Source organism: Mustelus asterias, chromosome 11, assembly GCF_964213995.1.
Source record: "Mustelus asterias chromosome 11, sMusAst1.hap1.1, whole genome shotgun sequence".
Classification (NCBI taxonomy): domain Eukaryota; kingdom Metazoa; phylum Chordata; class Chondrichthyes; order Carcharhiniformes; family Triakidae; genus Mustelus; species Mustelus asterias.
This window is the reverse complement of record NC_135811.1, coordinates 50282565-50295527: the sequence shown is the minus strand read 5'-3', so window position 1 is coordinate 50295527 and position 12963 is coordinate 50282565. Positions and strand designations below refer to the sequence as shown.

The 12963-nt window shown below is 41.3% G+C and overlaps 1 protein-coding gene across 1 annotated transcript in view; it reads left to right on the top strand.

Annotated features, from left to right (window-relative positions):
• Window positions 1-4873: 4873 nt before the first annotated feature.
• ptenb (phosphatase and tensin homolog B) overlaps window positions 4874-12963 on the top strand; it is a 165897-nt gene continuing 157807 nt past the window's right edge. The window contains exon 1 of the mRNA XM_078223581.1: window positions 4874-5250. Within this exon, the coding sequence (XP_078079707.1) occupies window positions 5172-5250 (79 nt within the window). The 5' untranslated portion in view covers window positions 4874-5171. The remainder of the gene's footprint in view (window positions 5251-12963) is intronic.

Below are 12963 nucleotides of genomic sequence, written 5' to 3'. Positions count from 1 at the left end.
CACGCTTTGAATTAGAAAATCATAAAATGTATACTTATGTCAGCTACATTCTTTAAACAGTCAAAACGCTTGTTATATTTTAAAAGGAACTTAAAATTTGCCGTACAATTTTGTCAAACCACAGATCTTGGGGAGACTTCACCATACGAAATGCGAGCTTATGCTTTTTCTTATTAGAACTGGTGGACCTCCTGTGTTTCCACCACTGCTTGCTTTCATTGCAGACCAATTTCCCCTCCATATTCTTGTTTTTCACCATTAAAGCTATTTGCATGTTTTTGTCTCCCCCCCACCATCTTTGCTTTTCATCACTGTCTTGATCCATCACCTATGAGGTTTCAGCTTCTTTGATTTGATTTATTATTGTCACATGTATTAACATAGTGAAAAGTATTGTTTCTTGCACGCTATACAGACAAAACATACCGCTCAGAGAAGGAAACGAGAGAGTGCAGAATGCAGTGTTACAGTCATCACTAGGGTATAGAGAAAGGTCAACTTAATGCAAGGCAAGTCCATTCAAAAGTCTGACAGCAGCAGGGAAGAAGTTGTTCTTGAGACGGGTGGTCCGTGACCTCAGACTTTTGTATCTTTTTCCCGACGGAAGAAGGTGGAAGAGAGAATGTCCAGGGTGCGTGGGATCTTCAATAACGCTGGTTGCTTTGCCGAGGCAGCGGTAAGTGTCAACAGAATCAATGGATGGGAGGCTGGTTTGTGTGATGGATTGGGCTACATTCACAATCTTTTGTAGTTCCTTGTGGTCTTGGGCAGAGCAGGAGCCATACCAAGCTGTGACACAACCAGAAAGAATGCTTTCCATGGTGCATCTGTAAAAGTTGGTAAGAGTTGTAGCTGACATGCCAAATTTCCTTAGTCTTCTGAGAAAGTAGAGGCATTGGTGGGCTTTCTTAACTATAGTGTCGGCACGGGGGGGGCCAGGACGGTTGTTGGCGATCTTCTGTTAGGTAACATACTTGTTATACAACTCTAAACTTACTTGCAACGATTGGAGTATCTGTTTTCATTTTCCATCCCCTTTTTTCCCCTCCGCTGAACTGCAATGGGCATGTCCAATTGCAGCTTTGAGGAAGGGTATGCACTCTCTGCTGAGTTTCTCTTGTATTTTCTGGGGAAGATTTTGGAAAAACTTATCACCTGGAATTTCTGCAAATATTCAACTGATTTTCTGTCATTACTTTGGCAGAGACCTTTGATAAATGGCATAAAGTGCCATTTACATTGTTATTCTAAGGATGAGACAAGCTGTGTGGAAATTCTATCCCATGTTATGCAGAAAGATATAAAATATATTAAGAGGCAAGAGCATGAAACACAAATATCATTATTTGTTTGTTTCTCCACTCTTGCCACAGGTATTCAGATTAGTGTTAACAATATATTAACACAACATACTTCAAATCTGAAGCAACAACGGATCATCAAAGTGTCTTAAAGATGTTGTAACCTCGCTTCTTCAACACTGTCTGTAACAAGAGTAAAAGTTCAAGTGTTTGAGGGATATCCCACATTGATGGTTCCCAATCTTGACGATCCAGTCAAGAGAAAGGTGGTAAATGAGTAGTGAAGAGAAAGTAATTGCTGACATATCTGCAGCTTAATTGAGCAGTGACAAGACTCCTGGGGTTAAGACTTCAGTGGGAGAACGAAAATGATCACTGGTTGGCTGTCAACTGTGAAGCATTAATTTACAACATGCAGCATCAAGAGGAGAGTTTAGAAATACTGATAATCTCAAATGTATACTTTTCCTCCATTGCTACTTTTTAATGGACATGTGTCCTAAGAACCTTCAGTGCCAAGAGATCTCAAGAAGAGATTGGTGAAAATCTAGGAAATGATAGTTTATTGTTCAGTGGTCATTTAGAAAGATGGAGGTACTTAGACAACTATCATTCAGATTCAGACAGGTAGAGAACCCATTACCAATTGACAACTTTCCCAAATTTCTATTTTGTGGATTTAATTTTCCTTGTGCATCTGCACACAATAAATAATCAACTTCAAACATTACAAGAACGTAACACAAGAATAGGGGGGACAGACCACAACCTATGAAGACTGCTCCACAATTCAAAAGGATCATGGCTGATCTTGGGTTTCAACTCCATTTGCCTGCCAGCTATTCATATCCCTAGATACCCTGAGACACCAAAAGCTTGTCAATCCCAGCCTCGTGATGGAGAATTCCAAAGATTTACAACCCTTTTAGTGAAGTATTTTTTTCTTTTCTCAGTCCTAAATGTTTGGCCCCTTATCCTGACACTGTGCCCCCATGTTTTAAATTCCCAACCAGTGGAAACAATCTCCCAGTGTCCACCCCATCAATCTCCTTCAGAATCAGTATTATATATTTGTTTTGCTTCCTTCTACTGAAACACATGATGATTACATAAAGCTCAAATAAGCTTATCAAATTGCAATTTAAGTAGTTTGTCTGAACACTATGATGCACAACTAGCAAACTTAAGCAATTAAAATCATTTCCATGGTTTTACAGGCTATTGTAAGAAGTCTCACAACACCAGGTTAAAGTCCAACAGGTTTATTTGGTAGCAAATACCATAAGCTTTCGGAGCGCTGCTCCTTCGTCAGATGGAGTGTTAAAGAGACATCTCTTTAACCTGTGCTTAATGCTCCCTCCACCCACCATGTCTGTATCTTTAAGACCTGGCTGGCTGTAGGGATTCGCATTCTAATCAGTATTCTGTAACTTGATTTTGTGTCTCTGTGCACTGTTTGAGAGCACATTTCCACTCCATCTGACGAAGGAGCAGCGCTCCGAAAGCTTATGGTATTTGCTACCAAATAAACCTGTTGGACTTTAACCTGGTGTTGTGAGACTTCTTACTGTCTTCACCCCAGTCCAACGCCGGCATCTCCACATCATGACTACCATTTACAGGCTATTGCCAGCTCTTGTTCAATAGCAATAGCTGGGCATATTCATCTTAGACTACTTAAGATGGACAATAAAGGCAGCACTGCTGCCTCTCAGCACCAGGGACCCAGAAAATACGAGAGAAACTCAGCAGAGAGCGCATACCCTTCCACAAAGCTGCAATTGGACATGCCCATTGCAGAGAATACCTGCAACACAGAGAAGAAAGACGCATTCAGCAATGGATTTCACACATTAACAATGTCCACGGTGTCAGTTGATGAATATCCCGACGAACACAAGCGGCTGGGAGTCGCGCTGAGTGTCCTAACATATGCCCCAACAGGTTGCTCCTTTACCAAGATGGCGGCGGCTGAGGACGGACCGCCTTCAACATCCACACCCCCAAAAATCTCTCCTCTACCGCTCAGAAAAACGCTAAAAGAAATCTTCAATTATTAAAATCAATCATACGGGATGCCTTGCATGCAATTAATTGTGTGTGTCTCTCTCTCTGAACAGGACTGCAAACGGCCGGGCAAGTTTTGACAGTCAGGGGGAAGGAACTAAGCTCGGTGGCAGTGGAGTTGTCTCTAAATCCTCATCCTGCCTCATGTCTCTGCCGGGCCTCTCGCAGCTCGAGCTCCTGCTCGAGACTCGGCCGTTCAACGGTCGCTCGGGCTCGCGCTCCATCTCCCCCCCTCCTCCCACAGCCAGAGAGAGGAGAGATCATCGCAGCGCAGGCCACGTGACCTTCGCAAGAAGTGCCGGCCCCCGGCCGCCTCACACCGAACCATCAATGCTGTAATACTGATTTGATTCACTTCATATCCATCCGTCCCTCCTCCTCCTCCCCCCATTCCTCAAGACTGAACAATTCCCCCCCCAACATTAGGACCCCCAAACCATACCTGATTGTGGCCAGCAAAGGAATACAATTGGCAGCGGGAGAAGTTGAGAAAAACCTCGAGGAGTGGAGGTGGAAGGGAAGGACTATATTGTAATAGCGAAAGGTTATTTCCACCATTCCCCCCCCCCCCCTCTCCTCCTCTCTCGCTCATTCCCACTCGGGGCCATTGCGCTTTTTTTTTTCCCTGGGAAGCCATGATGGAAGTTTGAGAGTCCGGCGGGCCCGCAAGCTTTTTAGCTGCTTTTTTTTAAAACCAAAAAAAACTTTCTTTTCCTCCCCCGTGGGGGAGGGCGGGTGGGTGGTGGGGGTAGTCGTGGTGGTGGTGGTGGTGGCGGGGTGGGGGGAGGGACGGGGAGGGTGGGCGGGTGGTGGCGGGGGTCGGCGAAAAAGAAAGGCAAAGAGCTGGAGTCGCGGTGCCGTGGGCCGGAGTTGGAGCCGTGGCCGGGGCCCCGAGCCTGGAGCCGGAGCGATCGGCCGAGAAGGAGAGGAGCAAGTGTGTGTCTGGAGAAGAGAGCTCGGCTTCCTGCTGACTTTTTAATATAAAAGACGCTTATGATTTTTTTTAATACGGAGCGGACCCCGGAGCGTGTGTTTGGATGGATTATTATTTCTGACGGAGATCAAGGAGCGGCTGGCGGATGTAATTTTTTTTATTTGAAAAAAGAAACGTCTAATTTATTGACAGAAGAGAGAGAAAACGGAATCGTCCTGCCTGTGTCTTTTAATTCCTCTTTTTTGTGGAACCAAGGCTGAGGGATTTTATTTCCTCCTCCTCCTCCCATCGTTTTCCCTTCTCACCCCCCCCCCCCCCCCCCCCAAGACCGGCGGTAACGGAGGCAAAGAAAAATCGCAGCGAGAGACGGTGAATGTGGCGGCCGCCACCCCCCTTTCCCTCCCCTCCTCCTCAAAATCTCCCGCAACCACTTTTTACTCCCATTTCCCCCCCCCCCATCCTCCTTCCTTCACCCCCTCTTTCACCCCGGATTATTGTTACCCCCTCTCTCCCTTATCCTCTCCCTCCTTCCCTATCGTCGGCCACCACCACCCCCCACATTTCTCTTTTCCATGGTGATCTAAACAAAAAGAGGGCCGGAGATTTCCCCCCCCCCCCCCCACTGCGGAGAATATTAACCGGCGGGGGGGAAGAGGGTGTCAAGACAAGAGTGTCCACAGAAGGAGACACATACACCGACAAGAGAGTGTGTGTGTGAGAGAGAGAAGCTGGGTGTTTTAGGCCCCTGTTGTGACAGCGAGCCAAGAAGCAACCAACCCCCTCCCTCCCCCCATCCCCCCTTTTTTTCCCCACATCCAGCTCCTCCACCACCACCACCTCTTCCTTCAACGCAGGATCCCACACAGGCAATGGCTTCGAGAATCAAAGAACTTGTCAGCAGGAACAAGAGGCGATACCAGGAAGACGGATTCGACTTGGATTTGACATGTATCCATTTTTTTTTCCTTTGGTGTGTTTGTGGGGGAGGAGGGGTGGTGGAAAATCGCGTCTTGCTGAATCAAGGTTTGAATGGAGAAGTGCAAAGAAATCCATGCAGTGCCTCGTTTCATTTTCAGATCAGGGAGGGGGAGATCTGACCGTCACTCTTGCAGGATCTGGGGGACATTACACAATTTTAACGATTTTGATCAGTTTCAGTGCCCGAGTGCAATTAAATTGGGTAATTCGTAAGTGACGGCGTAGAAAAAAAATGTTGGGTGAGTTCCTTTTATATTTAAAAATGAGCAATTAGATGCGGGGCTCTAACGTTCTAAGTTAAATGTGTAATGTCATGATATACATTGCATTGTGGTACTGAAATACCTATTGTGCAGAATTAGCTGCCATGCGTAGCCTCGGGGGGGGGGGGTTGAAGATACGTACTATCCAGAGTGATATTATGTCTTGGCCTAGATTGAAATGGATGAAGTTAATTATGTGCCTTTGGCCAAAATGTTTAATATCACGTAAAAATTTTAAAGGCATTGTTTTGTATTCTTTAATTTTGCACGACCTTGCGTATAAATTAAATATAATTACTTTGCAGGGATGGGGGAAATTATTTTCCTCTACTGCTGTTGTAAATCATTAGGGAATTCAGCAGTCTAATTTTTTGTTTAGTGTACTGCTATCTAGTGAAATGGGCAGTAGACTTTATAGATGCAGTTAAGAAAGAACCCACAATGACATTGTACTGCTAATATTGTTGCTAATGACACAGGAATCACTTGAGGTTATTTTTGTTTGTTTTGAATGCACCTAGTGATTTGTCATTTTGTTGATTTGTCAATACATCTGGCCTTGTTGCTAGTTTAGCAGTTTTAGAAAAGGAAGGAATACAGTAACATGCAAGAGGAATATTGTATCAAGCAGTTTATGGTGGTGATGTCATTGTGCATCAGTTTAAAATTACAAGATGCAATGATCTTGTGCACTGCTACCATTTGAAATAGTCTAATGTAGATTCTGCATTTTCACTCAATGTAGAATTAACTACAGATTGTCTTTTTTTGGAAAATGTTTTGAAATTTTACGGGATGTACTGAAACCTCTGTTCTTGGAATGTCACTGTTGAAAGTCGGTAGACGTGGGTTTCCCTTATGCACGTTAGGAAATCTGATTGTGCTCAGTGTCTACTGAAGATGCAATGCAAATTGTCCATTTACAATCCAGCATTCAAATTTGTGTGTTTGTATAACTAAGTTTTCCACTGGCAGTGGTTATATTTGTGTATTGATATTTTGGTTAATCAATTTTGCCTTTTCCACAATGATTCCTTTGCTAGGGTGTAAAAATGTGCTTTGTATGCAAGATATTAGAACTACTGATGATATAGTTTTGTAAATGAAAGCAACAGAAAATTCAGCAGTGATTTTCATTAATACTTTCCTGTTATGACTTTGATTAGTTATATCATGGTTTGAAAATAGCCAGACCACATGCTTTTTGTCATACTTCTCAGATCTACTGGAGGGGAAAGTATTCTACAAATGTGGCATGTTAGTCCTTTGGAAAACATTTGCTACTTTGTGTGACAAAAGTTTACATTTGTTTGAGTTTCATGCAGTTAATTTGTAATTAAACATACAGCACATATAAATATAAATTCGGAAATCTGCGAGTGTTTGGAAAGACGTAGGCGTGAAAAATGAAGCAGACAAACTTGTTAAAGCTTTGATTGGTTGAGACTGAGCAACAAGATAGTTATTCTTTGAATTAAAAAGTACTGCATAAACTTGTTCAATATTGTGCCTGCCTTACTCTCTGGAAATACAGATTTATGCACATTTTATCACTGACCCTCAATCTAAAATCTTATGCAACTTATATTTCAGGTAGTGTAAACAAGAAGTTCCTTTTTGGTTTTGAACCAAGTCAAGTTTTGTTTCTTTTTTGTCTTCGTGATTGGAATGACCAGAGAAGAATCTTGATGAAAATCCATTGAAACTTGGTACTCCCGAGTGATTAATATTGAAAGGAAACAGCAATGTGGCAGCCTATAGTAAATATTGCAAATGCTCTGGTGCAATTTGTTTGACATAAATTAATAACTTAGCATAGATAATATACTTATGATGTGAGACATTTAATATGTTTTAAGTTTCTACCACAACAGTTAAAATTACATGGTGCAATAGTTTTCATTTCAAGTCATGCAATTCAGCCATAGATGACTGCCATCTACTGAGGGCTTCTAACACTCATTGACCAGATGGGGAATGCGGTGAAAGGAATACGGGATATTTACTATGTTAAAGATGCAATATGACTGCAAGTTGTAGAAATATCATGTTCAGATATGAGCATTCTGCTCTTGTGCGTCAGTGTTGCTCAGTAGGTATGTGCTTTTGCTCACAAGGCAAATTGTTGTGCGTTCAAGTTCTACTGTAGGATCAGAGCATAGATTTGAGGTTGACATTTCAGTGCAGTGCTGAGTGAGTGCTGCATTGTCGAAGATGCCTTCCTTTGGATGAAATGCTAAACTGGCGATATGCATCAGGTGTAACAACAAAAAGTAAATTAACTGGTAATTTAACCTATTGCTGTTGGTGGAAACTTGTTATGTCGATAAAGATAGTTATTTTGCACATTACAATCAGTGCGTTTTGTTGTAGTGTATGAAGTAATTGTATATGAAGCACTTTGTGATATCTCTGTTTATGTATAAGGTGTCACATGAATCTATTGTGGTTTGACAATTTGAACTTTTTTGTTTCTGCCTATGTAATTGTAATGCAGAATCTGTATAATAATTTTTATTGGTATTTGCACAGGGCAATGCATTATTGAGACATTTGCAAAGAAATAGCATCAGGGATTTGAGAGAGAGCCAAAAATGGGAGATTAAGTTTGTAGTCTGTAATGCAGGGATGTATTACTATTTCAGAGTATAGTGTGTTATGTATGTGAACTTACCATTTGGTTTGCATTGTGATCTCTGTGCATTACAATTGCCAAAAGTTCTAAAGTGCGGTGTCCAATGCAGTCGGATTGCATGGCCTAATCAAACCTTTTTTTTTACAAATAGAATTTGAGTGTGTGTTTCGTAAATAACCTCTGATGTTATTCAGACACAATGTTTTGTCATTGATTGCTTTAATGGATTAGAGTATACATTTTACAGGAGCTCATGAGGAACTTTAGCAGCTAACTCTGATAAGTGGTACTTGTATTTGGATGCAACTCTTGTAGCTTCGAGGATTCCTTCAGTCAGTGGATTGATGTGTGATTCTCCTGAACAAACGAAAGCGATGTGGGGGAATGTTTTCAATGTCAGTCCATTGGCAATGGGCCAGAAATGAGGATTTGGTTTTGAATGATTTCTCTTGCTTCACCCTCCGAGTGCACTTTTTTTTCGAACTGGCTCATCTTCTGTAGTGATGCTACCTATTTTCGCTATATAGCTGGGGGGAAAGGTCACTATTTTCTCTGTGGGTCACTACACCAAGTTGTAATTAGGAGCAAAATTGCATATGTTCATGTTAATGCTCAAGTAGCTGTATGTCTGCAGGAGATCAGGGTGAACAAAACTGTAGAACTTATTTTTATGGACCTATTGATTCTGGGGGGATTTGTCGTGCTACTTTGGAGAATTGTTGTTTATCAATTCTGCAACTGATCACTGATATGATTTAAGTTGGGAGATAAAATTATTTTAGTGGAACAAAGTACTAGAATGTTGGTGTGAGTGCACTTTCGTTAGACTCTATTTGAAATCATGGCCTTTGGCAACAAAGTTGGTCAGTTGCATTACCTTTGCAGGGCGCTTTCTTTTCTTCCCTGCCATCTATCTCTAACCCATATCCGTGAAGTGTTAAGAGATTAGGCAAATACCTAAATGAAACATGATTTCAATTTTCAGTGAAATGGATTTGTATGGTGGCAAAAGTTATGCTTTTGGATTGTAAAGGAACTATTAAATGTTCTAATTCTGAGAGCCTTGAAACAACATTTTACACCTGAATTACTCCACTGACGAATCCCTGGTTTTATTTTTGTATATGTTGGTGTTAATTTGATGAAAAGTTAAAATGGGATTGGATCTAGAAGTAATTTTTGTGTGAATAAGAATAGGTAGAGTTGAATAAAGCAGCAGCTATGCAGAATTCAAAGCTAACATTGATTGATTTGGACAAATACATAGATAAAAAAGTACAAAAAGAACAACTGGTGCATTGAGCCTGTCGTATCCAGACATGGTGCAACCTCCATACCAATCCTGGAACAGGTAAAATAAGGCAATTTTTTGGAGGGAGGGAGCCTCTTGAAAATTGTTCTACAATGACACTTCCACATTTCATAATATTTCACGTATCTGGCAAACAAAATCATGCAGCTTCCTTTCTGAAGGACTGCAATGAGTCTCTGGTGAATGAATATTTTGGTAATCTATTTGATGATTAGGTTGATGAGTCGGCAAAAAGAAATACTTTCTGATTTCCAGTCTAACATTTTCAGTGTTCTCTAGTTCTCCCATTTATACCCACTGTAAGTGACTTGTCCACATAAATCTAATCTATTTCCATCATCATTTTAAATACCTTATACGTGAGACCCACTAGTGAAAAAGCCCCATGACGCCTAAATGCCTGATAAGTTATAATTATGGGTGTCCTCCTCTGGGTCTTCTCCTGATTCATTGTTTCCTGCCACATGAAGGGACCAGCATAGATATAACTACTGAGTATATTTCTAGTTGCTTTTTTATCCAACAGCTCTAACAATACATCTTGATGCTCACTTTGCTTCCCCGTGGCCTTGTGGTATTGGTTGTAAAATTTCAATGGTTTTCCAATAAAAGAAGGAACTTAGATGTATATAGTGCTTTTCTTGACCTCAGGATGTCCCAAAGTGCTTTACGGTCAACTAAGTTCTTATGTTGTGCAGTCACTGTTGTAATATAGGGAACACAGCAGTCAAGTTTTAAAAAATCAATTCACAGTGTGTGGGTGTACTTGGCATGGCAAGCATTTATTGTTCATCTTGAGTTACCCTTGGAAAGATGGTGTACTGCCTTCTTAAAACTTTGCAGTGTGTACGGTGAAAGTATTTCTACAGTGTTACTAGCTAGGAAGTTTCAAGATTTTTACCAGTGACTCTGAAAGAACAGCAATATATTTCCAAGTCTGGATAGCATGAGACTTTGAGGGGAATTTGCAGCTGGCGGTGTTTTCGCTTGCAGTTCTTATCTTTGGCAGTAGAAAAGCTCTGTTGAAGAAGCCTTGGTGAGTTGCTGCAGTGCATCTTGCAGATGGTACAGACACACTGGCCATGATGCGCTGGTGATGGATGGGGCACCAATAAAGCAGGTGACTTGGTTCTTAAGATGTCAAACTCCTCGAGTGTTATTGGAACTGCATTCATTCAGGAAAATGAAGAATGTCCCATTACACTCCTGACTTGTGCCTCGTAGGTGATGGAAAAGCTTTGAGGTGTAAGGTGGTGAGTCACTTCCCATAGAACAGCCAGCCTCTGACCTGCACTACATCATTTTTTATAGCTGACCCAGTAAGGTTTCTGGTCAATGGCCCAAGATATTGACAGTGGTAATGTTGTTGAATGTCAAGAAAAGGTGGTTAGACTCGCTCTTGCTGGAGATGGCCATTGCCCGCCACTTCTGTAATCTGGATGCTACCTGCCATTTATCAGTCCAAATCTGACTATTGCTCAGGTCTTGCTACATGCAAGCATAGGCTGCTTCATTATCTGAGGAGTTCTAAATGGAGCAGAACACTGTTGGGTGGAGGTAAGGTCATTGATGAAGCGGGTGGAGGTCAGATCATTGATGAAGCAACTGAAGGTGGTTGGGTTTTGGACATTGCTGCAAGAATTCCTCAGGACATTGTCTTAGGCCCGAGATGATTGGCCCCCAGCCATCCCCAGATATGGCTAGATATGATTCCAGACAATGAAGATCTTCCCACTCCCTGCAATTTCCTTTCACTTCATTTTTCCTAGGTCTTGTAAATGTAACATGCAGTCAAAAGCTACCTTGATGTCAAGGGCAGTCACTCTCCCCTCAAAAATAAAAGCAAAATACTGTGGATGTTGGAATCTGAAACAAAAACAGAAAATGCTGAAAAAATCTCAGCAGGTCTGACAGCATCTGTGGAGAGAGAATAGAACCAACTGTTCTTGTCAGGATGACTCTTTGTCAGAGCTCTCATCTCACTTCTGGAATTGAGCTCTTTTGTCCATGTTTGAACCATGGCTGTAATAAGGTTTGGAGTCAAGTGGAGAACCAAACTGAGCAAATTTTTGTAATGATTCAAGTGGAGTTCTTTAAGCAAGATCTTACATGTACTTAACACTGAGCAGGTTATTTATAAAAAAACATTTTACATGTCAATGTGAGCTGCTTAACAGCACTCTTAATTACCCACTCTATCATTTTGATCACTGAGACAACACTGATGAGGTGGTAATTGGTCTTTTGAATTTCTGGACAGTAAGATATCCACGAACAACAATGTTGTCATACCAGATGATCCCTTTTATTAGCTATTTTAGTTGAGGTATAAATAGTTGTCATCAAACCAATGTGAATGTCCCCACTCTGAACTGTGCACTGGAGCCTTTTTGGGTATACCGGAGAGGATAGATGGGGCCCTGACTTTGTGCTCAGGTCTCTGGAGTGGGAGTTGAACCTACATCCTCAGACTTAGGTGAGTATGTGACCATTGAGCTGCATCTGATACCGAGGTTCCCTTCTGCTCTGTAAGCTTAAAATGGCTAATATTGCATGATATACACACTTGTGGAATTACCCAAGACTCAATTGTTATATGTTGTCAGATTTATTAAGTTGTATAGTCAGCATTGCATGTCATCAGAATTGAGTATTGGTATGGTAGGCTTCCTGAAAATTGATCAGGATTATTTTTGCTAATGAATGAAGGGCTTATCTTTATAAGGAGAGCATCGTTAGGGAGCAGTTTCACAGTTGCTGAGGGACATTTTTAAACTGCAGCTTCTTTCAAACTCAGGTTCTCAGTATGTACGGATTGCTGAATTGTGACCAGAACCAGCATGAGAAAAATACCTAAAAGGGCAACTAAACAAATATTTCATCTGTTTAGTGGTAGCACTCAGCTAAATGGCAATGCCCACATTTATGCTTTCTGAAATTTGCTGATTTGTAATATGACTGTACAATTATATTGATTTTAGCAGTTGGCACATGTGACATGCAATTCCTTTTTTAGAGGAGCAAAGGGCAGATGTGATTTTCAGAGCATGTTGAGGGTTCACAAAGTGGGAATCAATCTGCCTGACCACTTGTGGAGAAAAAAAAATTGAAGTTCTTAGAAGCCATTAGGTGTTTGACTCTTAAGTCTTCTCCTTATTTTTGGATCTCTTAGACTTTTATTTTTCTGGTGTGATTTTGACTATAGTAACCTAATGTGGCAGAATTTGGTCTTTCATAATCTACATATTGCAGTGTCCAATTTTTTTGGGAGCCACCTGCCAGAGTTGGAGAAGGGAAAGCATTATAGTTTCAGAATTGTGTTTGTTTTAGTAGCCACGCAAAAATATGGTTGGTGTGCTAACTTCGAGTAAATATTTGATACTGAATTCATCTTTTTAACACCAAACTGTTCGTATAACTTGCAGGTTGTGGGTCAGGACTGTCTTTGGGGTTGTCAGGTATCTTTTAAACCT